At 61.3% G+C, this 22,729-nt stretch overlaps 1 protein-coding gene across 1 annotated transcript; it reads right to left on the bottom strand.

Moving 5' to 3' along the window:
- Nucleotides 1-1,771: 1,771 nt before the first annotated feature.
- HHAT (hedgehog acyltransferase) lies at nucleotides 1,772-17,691 on the bottom strand. The gene is made up of 11 exons (XM_056110504.1): nucleotides 17,596-17,691; nucleotides 16,901-16,968; nucleotides 16,721-16,834; nucleotides 16,022-16,220; nucleotides 15,490-15,698; nucleotides 13,257-13,428; nucleotides 12,305-12,455; nucleotides 11,507-11,542; nucleotides 7,472-7,673; nucleotides 3,490-3,634; nucleotides 1,772-2,077 (listed from the first exon to the last, which is right to left on the bottom strand). Exons 1-11 carry the CDS (start codon nucleotides 17,684-17,686, stop codon nucleotides 1,986-1,988), a joined length of 1,479 nt encoding a protein of 492 aa, XP_055966479.1. The 5' UTR covers nucleotides 17,687-17,691; the 3' UTR covers nucleotides 1,772-1,985.
- Between the last annotated feature and the right edge of the window lie 5,038 nt (nucleotides 17,692-22,729).

The raw sequence follows: 22,729 nt of genomic DNA on the forward strand, positions 1-22,729 counted from the left end.
CCTGCCCTGTGCCTGCAAGGGTCCTTCTGGCTGGCTGGGCCCAAGGGCAGTCTCCTGTCACTTTCTCAGAAACCAGCCAGACCATCAGGTGTGCAGCTGCTCTGCTCGGCTGCCCAGGAGCGCAGGACCCAGTCACAAGCACTGCGCTGCCCTTTCCAGGCACAGGGGACGGGGTTCTCGGTGTCTGTCGGGAGGTCCCTGGCGGGACGGGCTGTCACATTAGCCCCCTTGGCTGCCCCCTGAGTCCCAGAGGTCAGCTGGAGCCTGCCTGGTGCCCAGCCCTGAGGGTTCAGAGCTGGCTCTACAACTGGCTCCCCTTCTCATCCTCACCCTGGGTGGGCGCTCTCCTGGCTGCAGACCTCCGTGTCCCCCAGACTGCCTGGGGCCACCCAGATCACTGGAGATTTCACAATAACAGTGCTTCAGCCTCCAGGACCATGAGTGGGTCTCCTGTCCCCCTCCCCCGTCACACAGGGGTCCCCTGTGCCATCACCACAGCAGCTGTGGGAGAAAGGTATCAGGCCTCAAGGCACCCAGTTCTAGCAAAGAATGTGAATTTACAGCTTCTGTTTTCCCTCATATCCCCGGGGGACCCGAGTGGCGTTCCCCGTCGCTCCCCAGCCCCATCTCTGGGACTCACCACCCTCCGGGGCGGGGCTGGCACTGGGGCCCCAGGTTGGGGGAGTTGCTTCTGCAGGAAGAGCCCCCAGCTGGGCCCCCTGGCTCTGCGAGAACCCCACCCTGAGCAGCCACCCCTAAGGGCCCCCCCAGGAACTGCACCCCAAATGCTGCAGCAGCAGCCCAATGTATGAAAGGCGTCATCTCCACCTTTTTCAACAAGCACAAGGATATTTGTAAAACAGAAAAGTCTACTTTTATTTATTACAATAATAAACTATTTTACACAGACCCTCACATTCACCCGTCTGTTCCCCTCACACAGTTACAGAGAGGCCCGAGAGGGGCTGAAGGGGCTGGAGGGTCTGCCCAGGGGCTGATGGGAGTTGCAGCCCCATGTTCCTGGGCTGCAGACAGAGGCACCTCCAGATGGGAGCCAAACCTCGGTCAGCGCCCGCTGAACCCCCGAACACCAGTTTCTTGGGATGAGCAATTCCCATGGAGACCCACAGTTCACAGTGCTCCAGAGTTTGCAGGTGGAGTGTGGGGGCCCAGAGACAGCCCTGAAGCTGAGGCACTGGCCTGACACATGGCTGACCCAGGTTGGATTCCCGACACCCTACAGGGCCTCCTGAGCCCCCCGTGAGTGATCCTTGGGCACTGCCAGGTGTGGCCCTAAAAAAATAATTTTTTTTCAAAAAGCATGAGGAACACCTTGGGACAAGCATGAGTATCCAAATGCTCAGTGCTGACCACCTCTCCGAAGGGGCAGGTCCCTGCCAGCCCCAAGGACAGACCTACTGTCCCAGAACAGTGTCCAGCAAGCTGGACCGGCCCCAGGGCTACAGTGCCCGGGGCAGGAGGCCTAGCTTCTGCCCCACGGCCCGGCGGGGCCCCAACCTAGTGAAATCCATAAGGGCTCAGAGCAAATCAGGACTTTCTGTACCCTAGAAAGGCTCCTCTGTACTGACCACAGTCATGTGACTGGCTGGCGGGGAGTGGGGGGGAGGAGAGGAGCATCCCCCACCCGGCCATGCCTGCAGGCGCTGGTTCTGTGAGTCATGGGCTGTGGCTTGTGGCAGGTGCGAGCTAGAGTTCTCAGGCCCAGGGGGGCTGTCCCCCATTCCAGATTGAGGCTGAGCTCCCCAGACACTGGGGCTCTCCCAGGCCACTTCTGGGCTGCCACCAAGAACTGCCTGCCCCATAAAGACAGAGGACCAGGGCGTGAGCTCCCGACAGAACGAGGTTCTGGGACCTCCAAAGGTGAGGCATCATGTCCTCATGCCTGGACCCTGCTCCCTCGCCCAAGGCCCCATCAGATAAACAGGGAGCATGTGCTGGAGCTGTCTCGGGGTGCAGGACTGGGGTCAGTCCAGCGAGCATGTGTGGGCCCAGGCGATGCCCACGTGAGCGTAACAGTACAGAAATCCCAGCACCGACAGAGTCACCCAGGGCCAGCCTGCGGGAACGAGAGAAGAGCTGTGAGCAACATGGTCCCCAGAGGGCACCCTGCCCATCTGTCACTTCACTCCTGTCTCCCCCGCACTCCCGCCACCCCTGGCACCTGAGAGGGCACCCCCCTCCAACTGTTCTCCCGCACCCGGTGTGGGACAGGGCGTGATGAGGTGTGAACAGGGTGCAAACGGGGCTGTCAGCAGTCTGGGTCTTTGAGCCCTGGAGTGACATGAGCACAGGCCCGGACACCCCCAGCTTGGCTGGGGCCCTTCTGGGTCAAGTCAAACAAGAGCAGGCTAGGGTGCTGGGCAGCACTGTGAGATGTGGCTGACCCCAGTGACCCGGGAACAGGGGAGTCTGGCTGTGCCACCACTGCGGGCCCCTGCAGGAAGTGGCCCTCTCCCAGCTCTGAAGGGCACGGACAGCAGGCAGGGCCCGAGAGGCGCAGGCCTGCGGCAGAACCCTGGGAGTTGCCGGTGCCTGAGCACCCACCCCCAAGGCTGGGGTGAGAAGTGGGAGGAAGCGAGGGGTGTTATGGGAGCTCAGCAGGCACTGGGAGCCCACGCAACTGCGGGCAGGGTGTGGGTAAGGGTTCCAGAGCCTCCTGCCTTTCCCATGGCATCTGGAGGGCTCAAGATGAGCTGGATCCCCACCCAACCTTGGAGGCACTAGACATGCACCCCCAGAGGCTGGGGCCCCTCCCCCTCCGCAAGCCTCTCCAGCTGCATACTGAATGCGTCTGGGTTCCTTAGATCCGCGAGACCCCCTGTGGCTTCTGCACAAGGTCCTGCACCAGCTGCATCTACAAAGACCCTTGGGAGGAACCAAAGGCGAGGGGGTCATGTGGATCTGGGGGTGCAGTCACCACAAGCCGAGTCCCTCTGGAGGTGCCTGCCCGGGACTCAGGGCCTTGTGGGTGCTCCTGGAGCAGCCATGCTTAGGGCAAGATCTCAGCAGGTGTTTGGTTTTTGTTTTACTTTTTTTTGCTCTTTGGATCACACCCATCGATGCTCAGGGGTTCCTCCTGGCTCTGCACTCAGGAATCACTCCCGGCGGTGCTTGGGGGACCATATGGGGATGCTGGGAATTGAACCAGGGTCGGCTGCATGCAAGGCAAACGCCATACCTGCTGTGCTATCGCTCCCTCAGCTGGTGTTTGGTAAATGGGGGCGGCACAGGGCTAGCCCGGGGGTGGGGGCAGGTTGGGGGACCCAGGGTGCACAGAGCTGGGCGACAGGCACTCAGGGCAGAGAGAGGAAGGGGCTGCACTCCGCCATGCCAGACCACAGCCACCCTGGTGTCAGGTCACACTGTTGTCCACAGACAAGCATCACGCCATGCCAAGACCAAGCCGTGCCACCTGCCCGTGCCCTCCTCCCCTGCACAAGCCTCCCCTCACTCTGTCCCCTCCTGTACCTTGGACGAAGATCCGGTCCCAGTAGATCTGGCCCACCTGGCTGCCACCCAGGAAGACCAGGTTGGACAGGATGAGAGCGGCCGTGGCACAGGAGGCCAGTGCGGCATGCAGTCGGCGGCGAGCGGGGGCTGACAGCAGCCGGGCCTGCAGGGAAAGCAGGTCTCAATGGGGGACCCAACCCCCAACCTCCAGGAGAGTGTGGGCCACATGGTCCTTGCTGCTGCTGGAGCTCCCCGAGCCTGAACCCTGCATGTAGGTGCAGATTTGTAAGGGGGGGGGGGGGCTGCCATAGCTACCAGGCACAGATGCTGTTGAAACTGCTCCTAGCCTGGAAGTCTGTGGAGAAGGCTAAGATTAGAACAAAGTCATGCCAAGGTCAGCTTCTGAGCCCGCACATCTATGGGGCCCACAACCAGGAGTGCTGTGGAGGGGGCAGGAGAATCCATAAGGTCCCCGTGACCTGGGCAGAGCGCAGTGTGCCAGTGACCACCAACCCCCTCCAAGTACGAGAACACAGCTGCACCTGGAACCGGACCCCCAGAGGGGTCGAGCACCAGGACAAGAGCCCGCTCACCCCTCATAATTTCGGCTGCACTGAACTTGTGTCAAACCAGCTGGCTTTTCTGGGCAGGCATTTATTCCCATCTCCATGGCAACCCCAGCCTGGAAATCACGTGACCATAGGCTTGAGAAAGCTGTGGGGTGATGGTAGCCAGTGTGTGTGTGTGTGTGTGTGTGTGTGTGTGTGTGTGTGTGTGTGGTGTGGGGGGCCCCTTGTCCATGGTGGGCTGGAGAGCCTGGAGCATATGGGCGGTGGCTGCACCCACATGCTCCCATATACCTGACATGGCTCACAGGGAGCTGCTGACGTTTTTCTAAGTGGGAAGAAGCTAAAAACGGACAGGGGTGCTGAAACAGAGGGAAAGTTTCCATGGACCTTCTGGAAGCTTCCTTGAGAGGCTACACCCTATCCTACCCCAGAGCAAGAGATGAACAGGGTGGCAACTGTGGGACACAGCAGGAGGGTCAGAAGGGGGACCACGAAGAGGCGCCCCTGGCTGTGCACAAGAAGAGGGGCTAGGGCCAGAGAGAGCACAGCAGGGAGGGCACTGGCCTTCCACGCAGCCGACTCCGATTCCGTCCCCAGCACCCAGACGGTCCCACGAGCCTGGCAGGAGTGAGCACAGTCAAGGCATCCCCAAACAAACACAAAATCTAAACAGAAGAGCTGCGCAGCTTCCTAGAGAGGCTCCTTAAGAGTCATTCCAGCATCTGTGGCCTCTCCCCTGCACCCACCCTCCCCACCCTCACTCATTCCTGCACCTGCAGCCTCACCCCTATATTCATCCTCCCTACTGTCTCTGAAGCCACCTTCCCCCACACTCACCCTCCCCTGCCCTCACTCATCCTTGCAACCACCCTCCCCTGCCCTCACCCTTCCTTGTACCCACCTTCTCCTGCCCTCACCCACCCCTGCACTTCCCTGCCTTCACCCCTTCCAGAGTCCCTGCACTCGTTCCTGCATTCACTCCCAGATTCACTCATTACTTTAGTCACTGTTTAATCATCAATGTGCTCCATCCATCCATTCATTGCTAACTTAGTCCCTCATTCATCTGCTCCATCGCTCACTCACTGTCTCATTCATTCATCGGTCCATCATCTCACAGTGGCTGCTGTTGATTCCCGAGTAGATGGGACAGGATCCCCGGTTCCAGCCTCAGGGCCTGAACAAACATGGGTAAATGACTCTCCAAAGAAGGCCCTGCACTGAGCGGGAGTGGACAGACATTCTGGGCAAACCCAGTTTCTCAAACACCAGAGCTCTACTCTGTTCTCCCAAATGCTTGAACACCTGTCTCCACACATCTGGACTTGCCAGATTCTTCATGCTGCACGTAGAGGTTGAGGGGTCTGGACTCTCTGGAACCCAAACAAGCCCACAGAATGAAGGCCTTGGAGACCCAAGACTCATGGAAAAGCTGGTGAACCTGAGATGCAGGATCCTAGGCCCAGAGCATGCCTGGACGAGGCCCCACCTGACAAAACAGCAACTGGACCATCCACATCTCCAAGCTTCCCCTGTTGTCAACTCCCAGGCAATGGACTGGGGCAGGAGGGCAGTTTGGAAAAACTGTATGGAAACTAACTCAGCAGAGGAGAAGAGGTACATTTCCCCATCCCGGGGGTGCCACTTCTCTATGAGATGTGGGTGCATTTCCCCATCCTGGGGGTACCATCTCTCTGCTCAGATGTGAACTTTCTTCCTTTTACTTTCTTTTCTCCATCGTGGGAATTTGCAGGATGGGGAAATGTACCCCACATCTCATTTGTTGATCCTCCCAACCACTTTCTACCCTCATTAGAAACTGAGATGTGGTGTAGACATTTTATCACAAGTGGCTTATGTGAAGTCGGGGGAGACCTCGACTCTACTTGGGATGTGTAGTTGGCTCTATGTAGTCAGGAGAAGCCAGCGCTCTCTCAAGTGCTAATTCCCTTTCTCCTTCCTCTTGTTTCCCAGTTGAATATATTTTCACTATTTGCTTTCCGCCAGTCTCTCAGGTGATGCGAGCTGTGGGCTAGCAGCTTGTGGAGTCAGAGCTGAGCTTCGAAGAATCAAGCCACCCTGGATACATAAAACTCTCAGCAAACAGGGAAGGACCTGCTGGGGGGTTCGGTGGCCTCAGAGTGCAGACAGGCCATGATCACAAGAAACTGTCTGGGAACCAATTCATTTGTCTCCATTCCTGTTGCATGGGAAAGAACTACCCAAACACACGGAAGCCTAACCACTAAGACACAATGTATCTGTGTGCTTTTCTGAAAGACAGCCCTCCTGTAAGTGAGCATCATTTCAGAAAAAGAGCTGCTAGAACAAAGCCCATCACTGCAGGAATGTGACTAAGCCCAGATCATCACACACCATCCAGGTCAGTGTCACTGCCTGCAGTGGGACGAGCCCTCAGTGGCAGCCAAGATTCTGGGGTCTCTAATGGGTGAGGTGTCCCCAGAAAGGGAAGGTAGGGTTGGTAGAACCTCAGAGGTTCTGCTCTCCACTATCCCCCAGGCCAGCAACGCTCTCCTGCCAGGAGCACACGCTCTATCTCTAGAACAGGCCCCACACCTTGAACCTGAGGTCTGGCATGAGCCCAGCTGGGGCAAGACTCTCATCTGAGTCCTAACATGCTAGAATAAAAGGGAGGAAAGGTGCTTAACTGGTTGTGAGGCTTTTTGTTAAATAAGAAGGTGACATTTGGAGAAAAAGAAAAAACTAAACAAGGGGTGACCTGCACCAAGCTCGGTATACTCAAATTTGGGATAAGACAAACTAAGGTGGAGGTGGCAGCAGCTCCGTGTCTCAGGAACACTGCTCTAGATGTCACAAGTATGCACACAGGAAACGTGAGAGTCAGCTGTGGACAATGCTGAGCCACGAGGGTCTGGTCTGAATAGCTGAACTTCAGGGGCGGAACTTCCCCCCGCCCCACCGAAGTCCACTTGTATATTTATCTCATCCTCCATGGGCCATAATGATACAGGGATCCAGGCAACCAAGGTGCAATTACAGGCAGCACCATCTCCTTTTACACGCTAAGCTCGCCCCAAGTTCACACTCCAGGCCCAGCTCCACCCTGTGTGCTAAGCCCCGCCCCGTCCATTATACTAAGCCCGGACTATTTGCATACTAAGCCCCACCCCACACACTAAACTGTTATTTGCATACTAAGCCCCACCCCACCCACATACTAAGCCAAACCTATTTGCATGCTAAGCTCCGCCCCATCCCACATGCCAATCCCAACTATTTGCATGCTAAGCCCCGCCCCACGTGCTGTGCCAGCCCCGCCTGTTCTGCAGGCGGTGCCCAGTCTTACTCTATGTCTGGGCTCGTGGAGACTTGAATGGCCATGCTGGGGTCCACTCGTGACCACCTTCCTCTACCTTTCTCCCACCCAGTCTCGCAGGGTCCAAGCTCACCAGGCTGTCCCGCACACGCGGGGTCTCTGCCAGTCTCCGCACTGCGCCCTCCACGGTGACGCCCAGCCAGTTGAGCGCTGCCCAGCACCATAGATCATCGTGTCCGCCATGCCAGAAACTCACGAAGGCAAAGGTCAGTGCTGTGGACAGCAGTGTTCCCAGCAGGCCGTGCCGAGACCCGCCGGCGGGGATGTACACGTACCTAGAGAGAAGCCAGACGACTTCTGCAATTCTGCAGTGTTTGGTCCCGGCCCGTTGCCACCCCTTCTGCCTGGTCACCTCCTTGGAGGCGCCCAGCACCACAGGGGCAGCGCGATCAGGCCAGGACCGTAACTCAGCAGCCACTTGGGAATCAGGCCCTCCAGCCTGGTGCGGCTGGTCTGCTTCCCAGGCGGGCTGCCCACTAGCAGCCCATCCCAGCTCCACACCAGGGGCCACAACAACCCAAAGCGAACGTGACCCCAGGCACTGCGCAGCACCCACACTCCCACCCTCATTCTGTGTGTGGGGGTGCAGGGGGAGTATCTGAGGTGGGAGGTGGGTGCTGGCAGCAGAACCCCAGCAAGCTAAGGGAACACACTGCTCCTGCCCACTACTGCACGGGGGTGTCAGGGCACAGGGCAGGGGCCAAACCTGTCCCCACCTGCGACCACGCAATGTGGCGAGGAGGCCCACGGCCAGGCCTGGAAAACCGCTTCTCTGCCGGAAATGCCTGGACAGCAGCAGGCCCCTCTCCCTCCTGGGAGCCTGACCATCCTGGTTCCATGGCGCTACTGGGCCCCCAGCCCCCTCTACTACAGAACAGCCTGGGAACCTTCTGCAGCCAGGGCAGAGGGGGCCGAGTCTCCGCGGGCCTGAGTGGCTGCCCAGCCCTGCCCTAACCCGAGTTTCCTGGCCGCTAGCCCGTGTCCCCACCACCTACCCTGAGGATGCTAAGAGTGCTTTTGAGCACGGGCAAGGCAGGGGACACGAGGGCAGCTGGACCGGGGGGGGGGGGGGGTCAGATGCATATTACGGTGGGAAGACTCCTCTCACACGGTGGGTGAGGGGCGTGGACTCCAGGCTTCCTCCTCCCTCCTCATGCCTGAGCAGCCCACTGAGGAGTTTCAGGGCTGTGGAAGGGCTGCCGAGGAGGGGTCAGAGGCTGAGCTTGGACAGTCTCAGAGAAGCCACGATCACTCACACGGGCCAGAGTTGCCTGTGGGGCCAATCCAGGAGGGTAGAGATGCAGGGAGACCGAAGCGCAGTGCACAGGCAGCACTTAGTACTCAGTACTCCACGGGTCCCCAGAAACACCCTGCTGCTGGGTTAGGACCCTGGGGCTGCAGGAAGTTGTGACCACAGCAGAGGGTGTGGGAGCTACAGGGGCTATGAGGGATGGGCAGCGGAGGGGAGGCTGCGGGGGTACACGGGGGGGCATCAGGGGGAGGGGGTTTCAGGGCACATGGGGGCAGCAGGGGGAAGGGCTGCGGGGGACACAGAGGGCAGCAGGGGAGGGGCTGCGGGGTACCGGGGGCCGGCAGCAGTGCCAGTGACTGCAGCCTGCAGATCAGAGCTTGGCCATCCTGTGGGAGATGTGTCTAAAGCACTTCCATGTGAGCCTGGGCACCTGGGCAGCTCTGGGGCACCCATGTATTAGCAGGGCCTGGGGAAGCCAGTGGGACCTTGGGGGAGGGGCAGCGTCCCCATGTCCACAGCAGAGGGGCCAGGGCAGCGTGGGCAGCCCTCCCACTCCATGCACCTGCCCTGCATGAGGCCGCAGTCCCACCCCCCAGCAGGAGCACAGGGAGCATCCAAGAGCCAAGAGCAGGGTTCTCTGAGTGCAGGCATGGCCCCGGGGTGCTTAATACATTCAGCACCAGACACTGAGGGGCTGGGGCCCTCCCCTGGAGGAGAGGCTCAAGCCTTGGGGGTCTGTGGGGTGGGATGCAGAGATGGGGGGATCCAGCATACAGCCGGCAGTGTGGGGTCCAGGGGTCCACACTGAGAGCCCACCTGGATGCCTCAGGCCCAGCTCCTATGTCTACTGTGTGTCAAGCTCAGGGACAGGTGGCACTTTCTAGAAGGACAGCATGGGAGATGACACCCAGCTGATTTGGGACCGTGTACAGAGGAGCACTCACCAAGCACTTGCTTTTGGGGTGCAAATCTGCCCCCAGGGTACCAGAGGGGAAAGGGATGGAAAATTCCAGACCCAAGGCACTTTAGAGCCGTGCTTCCTCTTCCCTGTCCCCATGGCAACAGGACAGGCTGTCCCGGAAATGCAAATGGGGGTCACCAAGACTGCAGGTGAGAGCAGCATGTCTCCTTGGCCAGGTCTGAACCACCTCTGGGGGCCCAGGAGTGGGGACAGACATGACCCCTGACTCATCCCAGTCCCAGGAGTGCCTCTTGGCCCTGACACAAGGCAAGACCATGGGGCCTCCCATACCTTATCTCCCAGCAGCCCTCTCCCACTGTGCACGGGTCTTCCCCGGGGTCCATGGTCACCCCGCACCACCTCACACAGCAATCTGGACAGAGTCTTGGAGTCCGCAACTCCTGGGGGCTGGCCACAGAGTCAGGCAGCTCTGACCCCGGTCTGCTTCTGGTTTCAATACGCCCTGCTGTGCCCACCCACATCAGCTTCCCTGCCTGATCCAGACACCCATGAGGCAGGCTGGGGGCCAGCCCTGTGGGGACCCAAATTTGCACTTCCCTACCATCAGGGGCCCAAAGCTCATTGCCCGCCGCCCCCTTTTCAGAAACAAGATCGCCCAGTCCTCCTGAAATCTACCTTCTTAAAGTGAATGAGCAGAAAGTCCCGCCGTGTACCACACTGCAGATGCCACTTTTGGCACGTGGGAAGCTCAGGGACCACAGCTCCTGATGCCTTTGTGATTCCCCAGCAAGAAACATAAAAGTGGGAGCGAGCGTGTTCAGTCCTGCAACCCTGCAGAGACCCTCAGCATAAGCGAGAAATAAAGAGGTGGGGTGAGGGCCAAAGCCCAGACCCGTCAGGAACCTGCCTGGCCGGAGACCTGCCAACATGGGGCAGAGTCCTGAGCAGACGCCACCGGTTCCAACTCAGAGACCTCCTGGCCAATGGGAGCAGCCCCAGGGGCTTGTGCAGAGTGGGCACAGGTGTGGGCATGTGCACCCCACTTTCCATCACCGTAGCCCCCCACGGTAGGTCCCATCGCCTTCCCTGCTACCCAGGCGCTCTGGACTCGGCTTCGTGGGACATGGAGGGACAAGCTGACCACACACTGCAGGTAAGAAAAGTGGCCCAAGAGGAGCATGAAGGGGAGCACAGAAGTGTCAGGAGTCTCAGTTACCAGGGTCCGACAAGCTGGTGTCAGACCAGCCAGTGGCCTGCACAGGGTTGGCCTGAGTCTTCACACCAGAGAAGCTGCTGGGGCTGACCCACCACTGACAGGTCAAAGCTGAGGTCAGGCCGGTGTTGACAGTAAGGCCCCACAGAAGGGGTCAAGTGACGGGAAACGCTCCATCATCTCCAGCTCAGCTGAAGAGCCGACCTCTGCCCCCAGCCCTGCAGCACTCACAGGGACCCACAAAGCCCCGGCCAGTGCGTGGGGAGCCGGCCCAGTGCACCAGATCCCCACGTGTGCCCACATGGACCACAGATGGCTGGTCCCTGGCAGAGGGGGCCAATCTGGTCAGACAAACGGGGTTCATGAAACCTGGGGCTGGGGGCTACAGCTAGGGTGACCCCCAGGAAGGGATCCACTGAGGGGGGGAGGGAGACTGCGTGAAAGGCCTAAGTGTCCCCAGTGCCCTGAGCTTGGAGCTTTTTCTAGGCTCACAGCTGTGGAGCCCAGAGCTGCTGGAGTTCTGCCATTCCGGTGCCCTTTAAAGCAACACGCTCCCAGGCAAAACCAGCCCGGCCCCCACTGCGAGGGTTCAGAGAGGGGCCCCGCTCCAGGGACCACGGCAGGGACCATCACAGGGACTTGGGCAGGGACCACCACAGTGACAGCTCAGTGGGGCTGTGTCCCTCCCAGCTTCCCCGCGTAACCCCCCGCCGCTGCTTACCTGATGAGGAACTCGTGCAGTCCGACATCGAAAGTCCTGGTGGAGAAGATGCATCAGCCGGACGCTGGAGCCCGGGATGGGGCTTCTCGAGGCACGGGGCCCTGTCACACCCTATCCTCTGGGAGAAGAGGGCTCCCTGGGCCTGCCACCCACCTCCCCTCCAGTACTAGACCCCTTAGCACTGTCCCTCTGGTGGGAAACAGTGCAGGCAACAAAGGCCTCTGGTGGTTTTTTTTTGTACTTTTTTGTATTTTGTTATGTAACGTCTGTTGATTCCCATACCCGGCCATGCCCAGGGCTGCTCCCAGCTTGCATCTAGGTACTCACGCCCCACTCAGTGCTCTGGGGATCAGGCAGGGTTGGGATCAAACCAGGGCCTCCACCAGGCTGAGGCCCTTCTGGGGCCTGCTTCCTCCCTCTCACATGCAACAGGCTCTGGCCACACCCCCAGCTGCAGGCACCCGGGGCTCCCCTGGCCCTGAGCCCCCACCATCGCGGGCCCGTCAGTTCCTTTGTGCCCAAAAAGCAGACAGCCACGAAGGCCCGAGAGAGCAGCCCGCTACAGCGAGCGGTGAGGTCACAGCCATCTGCATGTGTGTGCTCGTGTGTCAGTACCTGCATACGTGTGCACGTGTGTTGGTGCATGCATGTGTGCGCACGTATGTGTGTGCAGGAGTGTGCACTGTGTGACACATGTACATGTTTGGCTTTCCTCACTTATCTTGCAACCGGATTCCATTTCCAAGAGATTCCCTGGTGTGGCTGACCTGCACAGCCCCTCCCCGGCCGAGCACTGACCTCCACATGCCCGTGAAGCTGAACGTGGTGCTGACACAGCGTGGCAGGGGCGGTGCCGTGAGCCCATCAAGGCGCATGAGCAGAGCAGGGACCCCAAAGAGCACCAGGTACTTCACATAGAAGAAGAGCACCTGGGCCAACGCTAGTCCTCCTGGAAGACAGAGGGACCCCAGGAAGTAGGATGCGCTGTCCTGGGACAGCTCCCTGCAGACAGGCACCCCTGGGCTCACAGACACTAGATCTCCCGTGTAACAGCCAGGCTCTGGAGCTTCCGGGGAAGGGCGCACTCACAGTGCGGTAGGGAATTCAGAACCCGAGCCGAGGGCCCGGGTGATAGAGTGGGGTTAAGTATGCGGCCAACATGGGTTCAATCACCAACACTACATATGATCTCCCGAACACTGCCAGGAGTAAGGCCTGAGAGCAGAGACTAAATCCTGGGCACTCTCTGGTGTGGCACCAAAGTAAAAAAAAAAATTAGTCTATGCCCATAGGGAAACGAGAACCAAAGAGGTGAGCTGAGGGGAGCAGGCTGCTGGGCTGAGGCAAACGGGGTGGGTGTGTGACCTTCTGCGCTGCCCATGCTACCAGCTCTTCACCCCACAGACACGGCCTCTCATCCACGCCAGATCTGGGTTTACAGTCTTCAAGAAAAGCTGGCTGGGTCTGCACTGGCTCTTCCCCCCAAGGAGGGAGCCTGCGATGTGCTTCCCTTCAGGTCCAGAACACCGAAGAGCCCCACGACTGGACCCAATGCTCAGAGGTGTCTGTCCACCTCGTCCACTTGGTGCCAGGAGAAGCAAGACGGAAAAGGTGTGACAACGGCCCGTGGCCCTGCCCCTTGTCGCTCCTCCCATTTCCCTGCCCCCAGCCCTGCCCTGTGCCCCGTGGCCCCCACCAGCGTCCACCCCGCCCCCTCGCCCCAGGCCAGCACAGCTCTAGGGATGGTTACCTAAGGTCCAAGCGGACACAGCACTCAGCAGGGGTGTGCTGCTGCAGATGGCGTGTGTGTACATGAGGTGTACCATGAGCTCCGCGAGCCCCCACCAGCACAGCAGGCGGCCCAGCCCCGCCGCTAGGGCCAGCAGGCCCACCCTCGGGGGTCCTGGCTCCTGCTGCTGCATCTGCAGGGGAGACAGGTATTAGACGGACACCCACCCCTTCCTTCTAGAAACTTCCAAACAGTCCCTGTGGCGTATGTAATCGACTTCCCACAACTCTGCCAGGGCCAGGAGAGGAAGGCAGGCAGGTGGCTGGGCACAAGGTCAGAGCAGACGAGGCAAAGTTCAGTACGAACTGGCTGCAGGCCCAAGTCTGCCCAGTGCCAAGCGCCAAGGCAGGCTCTGAGTCCCCTGCCCCTGCCAGCCACCAGCCCCCCTCCCTGCCACTGCCACGGGGTCCTTCCCAGGCTGCAAATTTGTCCTAGACAAAAATGCCCACAGCAATGCCCCCAGACTGTGGCTATTTTCTTATTGGGGTGGGGGGTGGGGGGCGGGAGGGGGTTAAACCAGCATTTGTGTCAGACTGCCACCATAAGGCAAAGTGGGCCAGAACCAGATTCTGCTTCCAGTTCCCGTCCAGAAACAGAGTATGGCCACACTGGGCTTGTCTGTCTGGCTCCTTCTCCAGGACATGAAATCAGCAGGACGGCCTCTTCCACTGCACACACCCCGTGGCCACCTCTCTGGACAGCACTCTCCAGCTGGTCTGAAACTTCCCCTGAAGCACCACACGCTGGGTTCAGCGTGAGGAGAGATGGTCGCAGTGGGCTCTGTCCTCCAGGCGAGCACTGCCCAGCCAGAGGCCTGGCCCAGGAACAGCGGGAGGGAGGGAAGCTGAGTCACGGGCGTTCCTTCACCCAAACCCCTGCAGCCTGGACTCAGCCTTGCAGCAGGGCTGGCTCCCAGTCTGCTGAAGCAGTTTGCGGGACCAGGCCCCCCCCCAGGGGGAAGCTGGCCTCGAGCTGGCCCCAAGGCCTCGGGGCTGCTCTGGGCCATGCACAGGGTGCGAGGCTCTTGTTTCTGGGGGTGGGAGTCATCCCAGAGGCCCTGGGGCTGTCAGACCACTGTGGGGCTCTGCTGCCCCCTGCTGGACTCCGAGGACCTTGCCGTGCACAAAGATCCTTACATCCCGATGTTCCTGCCTATTGCTCCTGCTGCCATCCTTCTTTCAGAGGTCAGGCCGAGTGAATGTCCCAGCTGAGGCTCTCCCGGGAATGAGGACACTCTCAGCCCCAGACTCCTATTCACGTCTAGTCCCCACTGCTCTTTTTCTTCCAGGAAAGTGGCTGCAGACTCGCCCGTCGGCACCGGCCCTGCAGCTTCCCGGCCTCCGCTCACAAGCTCTGCCCCAGACAATGTATCAGGGCCCTCCCTGGACACCCCCGGTCTCGGCCGGACCTGTGTGTGCACATGTATGTTCATGTGCTGGGTGTGTAAACACAGCCACATGTGTACAGTGTGGCAGTGACAAGTCTGTGTGCATGGACTGTGCATGAGACATGTATATGAATCATATATGTGTTCATGTGTCACATTGCTATTTAGACACCACTATGTGTGGTGGGTACAAGTGTAGACATGCCACGTGCGCAGGTGTGTTCTTGTGCAGTGTGCATGGACTGAGTTATGCACGTACATGTGTGGGGGTCTGCAGACATGTGCACCCATGGGCCTGCATTTACAAACATGGGTGCTGTGTATATGCAGATGTGTGTTCTGTGGGCCCAAATCTGGCCCATGTGTGCACAGCTCCCTCTGTACACACACATCCATGTGTGCATCAGGATGGGGGGGCTGAGCTCTCAGAACCAAAACCTACATCATGGCCACAGGGCAGGACATGAGAATGGAGGCTGGGGAGAGGATGTGTGAGACAGTGGAGGGGGCCCCGGCTTCACCCCAGGTGTCCCGACAGGCCCCTGCACCCACGACAGAGCTGATGCAGCTTGTGAAAGTCAGAGACCGTTCACAGGAGTCACCCGTAGTGGCCTGTGCAAAGCTCATCAAGTGCCCCAGCTTCCCAGGCCCCTCCCATCACACTAGATACCTGGGCTCTGTGGACACGGGACAGATTCAGGCCACACACAGGCAGGGAAGAGCCAGGGCTCAGGCCCGGGGCAGGCAGGGGAGAGCAGGGACCCAAGGCCCAGGACAGGCAGGGGAGAGCCGGGGCAGGCAGCCTACCTGGCGGAGGAAGCGCGGAAAGCTGAGGAAGGGGCCATTGTGGAAAGCCGGGTAGTAGAAGACGTAGGCCAGCACCCAGGGGAAGCAGTGAGCGCGGGGTCCAGTGGGCGGCCGCCAGCAGAGCTCCAGGCTGCAGCCGGTGCAGTGCAGGCAGCGCACGGCCAGCGTGAACTGCAGCAGGTAGAACTCGTCCTCAGAGCCATACCAGCCTCGCTGCAAAGGCACACGCAGGTCAGGCCTGCCAGCCAGGCCCTCGCAGCGTCCCGTGCCCCGCAGAGGTGGGGGAGGGGGTACTGCCTGGGGACTGGATGTCGGCGCCATCCATGTCACCAGGCTGGGAGAAAGGGGCCCTCCCACCCTGGGCAGCCCCAAGACAAACCACACAGGCCTGTACCACCCCACGTGGCCACCAGAGAGAGCCCATCATGGTTCCTGCATCCACCTTGCATGGCCACCAGGAGACCCCACTGCTGGCTCCTCCAGCACCTGTGCCCCCAATGTCAGCAGGTCCAGCTCCCCTGGAAGGAGACACTTGCCTTGACCTGATCCACATGCTCCAGCCGTAGTGAGGACAGCAGCAGCAGAGCACTGAGCCAGGACAGGAGAGGTGAGTGCAGCTGGGCCACGCAGAAGGCCACACTGGCATACAGGACCACCATGGCCAGCCCCGCGGCACCCAGCACGCACCAGCAGGCCCAGGCTCCGTAGGTGGCAAGTACCCAGGGCCGGAGCTGGGGGACAGAAGGGAGAGATGGGGACAGAGCCAGGCACACCCCCCCCAAGGGCCCCTCACTATCCAGCATGTGGACATGACATCCACAGGCCCCCTGGCACCCAATAACAGCAGCTGGACTGGACCCAGAAGGATCCTCTCTCAAAGTTAAAATGACTGCAGATGCTACTGTGACAGTGACCGCTGCCTCATGGACAGTCACCATAGTCCCAGACAATTACCACAGCCTCTTGGAGAATGACCACAGCCCACAGACAGTGACAACAGCCTCACAGTGACCACAGCCCCACGAACAGTGACCACAGCTCATGACAGTGGCCACAGTCCCACGGTGACCATGGCCCCACAGACAGCGACCACAATCCTGCAGATAGTGATAGTGACCACAGCCCCACATATTCCCCTGCCCCACCAACCACACTACCCTCGATGCACCCCCCTCACCTCCCCCTGCCGGGGGACACACTGCAGCCCCGAGTCCTGCTGGCACCGGCCTACCTTTGGGATAAGCCAGCTGGCGAGCTGGGACGTGGCCATGTGGCCCAGCAGCAGCCAGGCAAGCCGCCGCCGCCCCCACTCCATCCAGAAGCTCCACTCAAAGTCAGTGGGGTCCTGAGCAGGAAGACGAGTCAGGGGCAGCCCCGCTGGGGCCCCACCCCCCCGCCCCGCCCATCGTACCCTCTTGAATCCTCCAAACAAGGTGCCCGGCTCCAGCTCAAACTCCAGGTCCAGCTCGGCGGCGTATTCTGTGGAGGCAGATTCCATGAGGGCAGAGAGGCAGGCAGAGGCATGGCCAGGCACTGCCCACCAGAGCAACTGTCCACCCCGCAGCACTCCATCTCCTGGGAAGGTTTCCTGGGGCCCAAGCTCCCAGACAGACACACGTATACGTATACATTGTTGGGTGTTAGGTGGGGTGCTTTGGGGATTGCCCCTCTCACAAAGAGGTCAGGGAGACGCAACCAAGGGGAGCCAAGGGTGAGGGCCAGCGCCCCCTGCTGACAAGATGCTGCAGAGCAGAGTGGGTGCCCCTGGGAAGGGGCTGGCGGCTGAAGAACTCCCACAGGGCAGCCGAGCGGGCGGGTGGGCAGGTGGGCGGGGGTGTGCAAGGCACAGCCGCAGCTGAGCAGCCTGGCTCCACCCTCCAGGTTACCCAGAGATGGGCCAGACAGACTGATGGACCAGAAGCAGCTGGTGGCAGGTGCAGTGGGCAGCAGTGCTGGCTGAAGGAGCTGTGTCCCAGGGACGGTGGGCGGCCACCTCCTCTCTTCCCACTGCCCGAGCACCACAGGTAAGACAAGACCCACAAACTACAAGCCTGAGGCCCATGATCCTGCACCAAGACCAGGCCATGGGAGAGCGACCTTCCTCACCTCTGGAGACTTTGTACACCTCCCGGAAGGAGTAGAGGTGGAAGCCAAGCGAGGCCAGCAGGTACAGGCCCAGCTCCCAGCGGGGCACCATGGCTGCCCCACCTGCAAAAGAGAGGTTGACATCAGCAGTAGCCACCGATGACCCCTCCTCTGGACAGAGTCAGGTCACATGTGCCATGTCAGCAGGCCTTGCCCCATGGACATATGCATGAGTGTAATGCACACACATGTATGTGTGCAGGGGCCAGTACAGTGATATCCCACTGTTAAGACAGTACAGTGGGACGGGCACTTCCCGACATCCCATATGGTCCACCAAGCACCACCAGGAATGATCCCTGAGCAGAGAGCCAAAACTCAGCCCTGAGCACTGCTGGCCCTTCCCTCCTAATGTTTTTAAACATGTATGCACACATATACATGTCTATACAGAAGGAGCACTGCATACAGAACTGTGCATATTCAAACATGTACACATGCACAAGTGAGCACAGCACACACTCATACATGCATGCCCACAAGTGTACATATGACCACATGTACATGCAAGTGTACACATAAGCTTTGGTGTGTGTGCATATACATGTACATGCATGTGTTCACGTGTGCATGCACATACACATGTGTTCATCGCTGCCTCCTGGCCCCACCAGCATAACCAGACAGCCCAGGCTCACCCAGACCTCACCTGGCTGAAGGGCCTGGGACAGCAGGGCCTGCAGGCCAGCCCCGGGCATGGGTGTCCCCCACTTCAGCCCACAGCCATCACCTCCTCTCCAGTCCCCTCTACCTGCTGGCTCCGCATTCTGGGCAGGTGTGGCAAGGGGCTGGCTCAGGGCTGTGGCCTGGCTCCACCTCACCTGTGAAACCTGCATAGAACTCCGGCCCCAACTCCGTGTATCCCTGGAGCTCCCCTGGGTACAGCTCTGGGTACCCTCAAGCTCCATGGCTACTACCAGGATCACCTGCCCAGGAGTCCCCCAGGCCCTGCACTAAAGCCAGCCCAGATGGCCAAGAACCTCAGAGCCCCTCAGATCTTCCCGCCACTGGGAAGATCCCCAAAATCGACTTCCCAGGAGAACACAAACAGTAGCTAAAGCCTGGGGAAGCAGAGGCCAGCTGGAGGCTTGGCCTTCCCTTTCTGGAACCTTCCTTCATTCTGTCACCGAAAGACAGATTGTTGAACCCAGAGCTAGTGGAGGGGGGAAAAGGGTGCGACAGGCGGTAGTGCCCGTCTAGCATCAGCTAGAACTAGAGGACTCGGCTCCACTGCCACTAAGGCTACCAGGGCAAGGGGGAGAGAAACTGTTCACGTTCTAGCTCTCAGGGAGGGACACCTCCAAACTGCTGCTGCTGCCACTCACAGGCTGAGCCCCCGACCGGGATACCAGGGGGCAGGACAAGCGGGACGGCCCCCGCCCGGCGCCGCTCCCTGCTTCGGGAGACTGGGGGTGGGGGGATGGGGGGTGGGAGCTGAGAACTTTTCCCCATAAACACTGATGCCTCCCTGTGGGCGAGGCTTAGAAGAAAGGAGACACCGAGAAAGGAGAGAAACCAAGTCCCCAAGACAGGAAGCGCCAACTTGGGCTGGTCCAGCTCCCCGCACCCGACCGCAGCTGACTGACCATAAGCGCCCACCGCAGACTGCCCACCGCAGCCAACCCCGCCTGCCCAAAACATCCCGCCCGCCAGGCGCCGCAAGCCCAGGCCTCGCCCCGCGGCCCCGCCCCGACGGCCCACAGTCCCGCCCCGCCCCCTGCCCCGCCCGGCCAGGCCCACAAGCCCCGCCCCCACCCGCCCGGCTCAGCCTACAAGCCCCGCCACTTTCCCTCCAGACCCACAGGCCAGCCCCGCCCCTTACCCCGCCCCCTGCCCCGCCCCACCTGGCCCACAAGCCCCGCCCCCACCCCGCCCCGCTAGGTCCACAGGCCCGCCCCGCCTCTTACCCCGCCCCTGCCCCGGCCCACCAGGTCTACAAGCCCCGCCCCTACCCGCTCGGCCCGGCCTACAAACCCCGCCACCGTCCCTCCAGGTCCACAGGCCAGCCCCGCCCCCCTACCCCGCCCCTGCCCGCCCCACAAGGCCCGCCCCCGCCCCGTCAGGCCCACAAGCCACGCCCCCTCCCCGCCCCGCCAGGCCCACAGGCCCGCCCCGCCTCTTACCCCGCCCCGCCCCGCCAGGCCCACAAGCCCGCCCCTACCCCGCCCCGTCCACAAGCCCCGCCCCTACCCCATCCCACCAGCCCCACCAGCCCCGCCCCTACCCCGCCCCGCCTACAAGCCCCGCCCCCGCCCCATCACACCAGGCCCACAAGCCCCGCCCCCGCCCCATCCCACCAGCCCCACAAGCCCCGCCCCTACCCCGCCCGGCCTACAAGCCCCGCCCCCGCCCCGCCCCGCCAGGCCCCGCCTGGGCCCCGCCGCCCCTTCCCAGAGCCGAGCTGCGTGGGGGGGGGGGCGCACGTAGAAGCCGGCGGAAGCGGAAGGCGCGCGCTTCCCCGCGGCCCGCGTGGCCCCGGCCCGCACGAACCCGGTCCGCGCCCGCCTCGGCCGCGCAGCCGCGCCTTCACTCCTCCCGCCCCCGCCCCCACCCTCACCCGCGCCCCCCCTCCCGCACGCACTTCGCGGCTCCCGGACGCACCTCACGGCCTCCTCGCAGCGGCCCGCGCGCGCCCCCGGAGCGCGGCCCCGGCCAGGCCCCTCCCCGGATCCCCGAGGCCGGCGCGGGGGGCGGTCCCGGCCCGGGTAGCGCGCGGAGGCTCCGCCGCCCCGGGGTCGCGACCTGCCCGGGTCTCCGCGCTGCGCCCTTCCGAGTCGCAAGGGGTCCGCAGCCGCAGGCGTGAACACCGCACCCTGGACGCCGCACGCCACACCCGCCGTCCGAGGGGTCTGGCGGTTCCGGCGGAGCGAGGGCGCCCAGATCTCCCTGGTGGCCCGAGCTCGATGCGCCCCTGCCTGCGCTGCCCCGCTCATCCGGGACCTGGGTGTGGGTCAGAAGCACCCGTGGGTGCGCCAGGTTGCCCCGGCAGACGCGCAGGTGCTGAGCAATGTCGAATTTCTCAGTCACAGTCACAGACTCGCCCCAGGACCATCCAGTAAGGTGCAGGTGCCCCCCGAGGCCGAATTTCAGAGAAGCCACCGGGAGGCTTTTAGCCCGAAACAGTAAAAGCGTGCTGGCCTCGGGCGTGGGGCTTCCGAGTCCACGTTCTAAGCTCTTGTCGGTGCTTCCAAATCAACCCATTCTCTTGGTAGAATCTTCTGGTTGCAGCCCAGTGCACCCCGAGAGGGCCGCATCCGAGTGCTGTGTACACAGCACCCTGCGAGGGCCACCAAACTGCTGCCAGGCCCCCCGAAGGCGAACCCTGTTCTGTGTTCCCAAGAAAGTCCGGCAATGCTGGGTTGAGCATCCGGTGGGAACGGAGGGGCATAGGAGGCCACTGTCCAGGGCGTGCAAGGCTGTGCGGGGAGGGGGGGACGGCCGGCACTGGACATGTCCGGACTCGTGCAGCCCCACGGCACCGCTGCGGGCGGGTGAAGGGTCCGGGTCCGGCCACACCCTGGCAGCGAGGTGCGGTCGCTGAGCTGCACACACTCAGGGATTCGTGATGGTGGGAAGCTCCCGAGTCCCATCCGGGCTGCAGCTCCACCTCCCCACGTCCCCAGCCTCGCTCCCAAGGGCCGCTGTGGAAGGAAGGCGAATGGCAACTGGGAGTGGAGGCGGGCTAGCACCTCTCTACCCGGGAACAAGGTCCTCTGTGTCTGTCCCGCGGGCGCTGGGCCAGGGTCACCGCGGAGCCGAGGAGGCCTTGACATCACTTCCTCTGCGGGCAGCCCCGAACCCCTAACGCCTCCACCCACCCATTCTCCACCCTGCCTGCTCCGGGGCGGCCCCCCCACCCCTCCTCTCCTGTCCTGCAGCCTCCTCCAGCGCCACTAGGGGACAGCACAGACCTGTAGAGCCCAGAGGCTTCAGCCAGTGTCACTCACTGTGGGTCAGAGACACACATAGGAGGCAAGCACTTCATAGCATCCTCCCCACAGCTGTGTCGGCCCCTTCCCCAGACTCCGTGTCCTATACTCTGGCCCACTGCACACACAGGGTCAGGCAGGGCACAGTCTCCTGGGGGAGCTGTCAGGGGAGAGTCCCCCTGCTCCACCTCGTGATGCAAGGCTGGAGGGACCCACCAGAAAGACATGCTGTCCCTTCACCTCCGCTGAGGGCATCACTCCGCCACAGCTCAGCGCCTCGTAGGGCCCGGGGTTTGCTGCTGTTTGGCAGTACCCTCAGCATCAGTCTGGACCCGTACGAGTTCTGCCAGCACATCTTTCAAGGACTGGCCAGGACATGTTGGGTAGCGGCCCCTTCTGGGGACATGCAAGCTCAGATGAGGAGACTGAGACAGGCTATGGGCCAGCAAGTTCTTAGGATCCTCCTAGAATCAGCACCCAGGGAGCACCTTGTCCAGTGCTCAGCACCCAGGGGGGAGTGGTTTGGGGACCGGTGGGGAATGATCACACCACAAATCCCATGGGGAAGTGGCATTGGGAGCCCCTTAAGGGCAACACCTTGGAGTCTGTTGTCTTTCTCACAGGGTGCCCAATCTTCCTGGCACTCCAACAACGCTGCTTAATAAACCTGCAACTTTCACCTGTCCCTAAGGAAGAACAAAAGCAGCCGCTGGAGGCCAGTTGAGTCTCAGCCGCGCTGCCATGGGCGGCCTGTTGGTGGGTTCTCTCAGAAGTTTATGCAAAGTACCGCTGACACAAGGGCCTGTTGATACTGACCGTCCTCAGTCCCAAGGGACACACGCTACTGCCAGAACTGTCCCCGACACCCCTCTTTGTACCCCAAGTGCCCCCAGAGCCACGGCCTGGACCCATAGGCCCCCTCAAAGAACACACTGTTGCAGCATCCAGCACCAGTGGGTGGGACATAGAAACAACCTCACCTGGAGCCTCAGCCACAGCCCCTGGGCCAAGAGTAAGTCAGACAAAGATCTGGGCTCCCCAAGTGTGGGCCCCGCAGAGATTAGCTGGGAGTCAAACCAGTGGCTCAGTCTCAGTGACAAGCAGCCTTGACAACTCTGCCAAGGGCCTGGGCCATCTGGGCTGCTGGAGTGGACAGGTCTAAACAG

The sequence above is a fragment of the Sorex fumeus genome, unplaced genomic scaffold, assembly GCF_029834395.1.
Source record: "Sorex fumeus unplaced genomic scaffold, SorFum_2.1 ptg000010l, whole genome shotgun sequence".
Classification (NCBI taxonomy): domain Eukaryota; kingdom Metazoa; phylum Chordata; class Mammalia; order Eulipotyphla; family Soricidae; genus Sorex; species Sorex fumeus.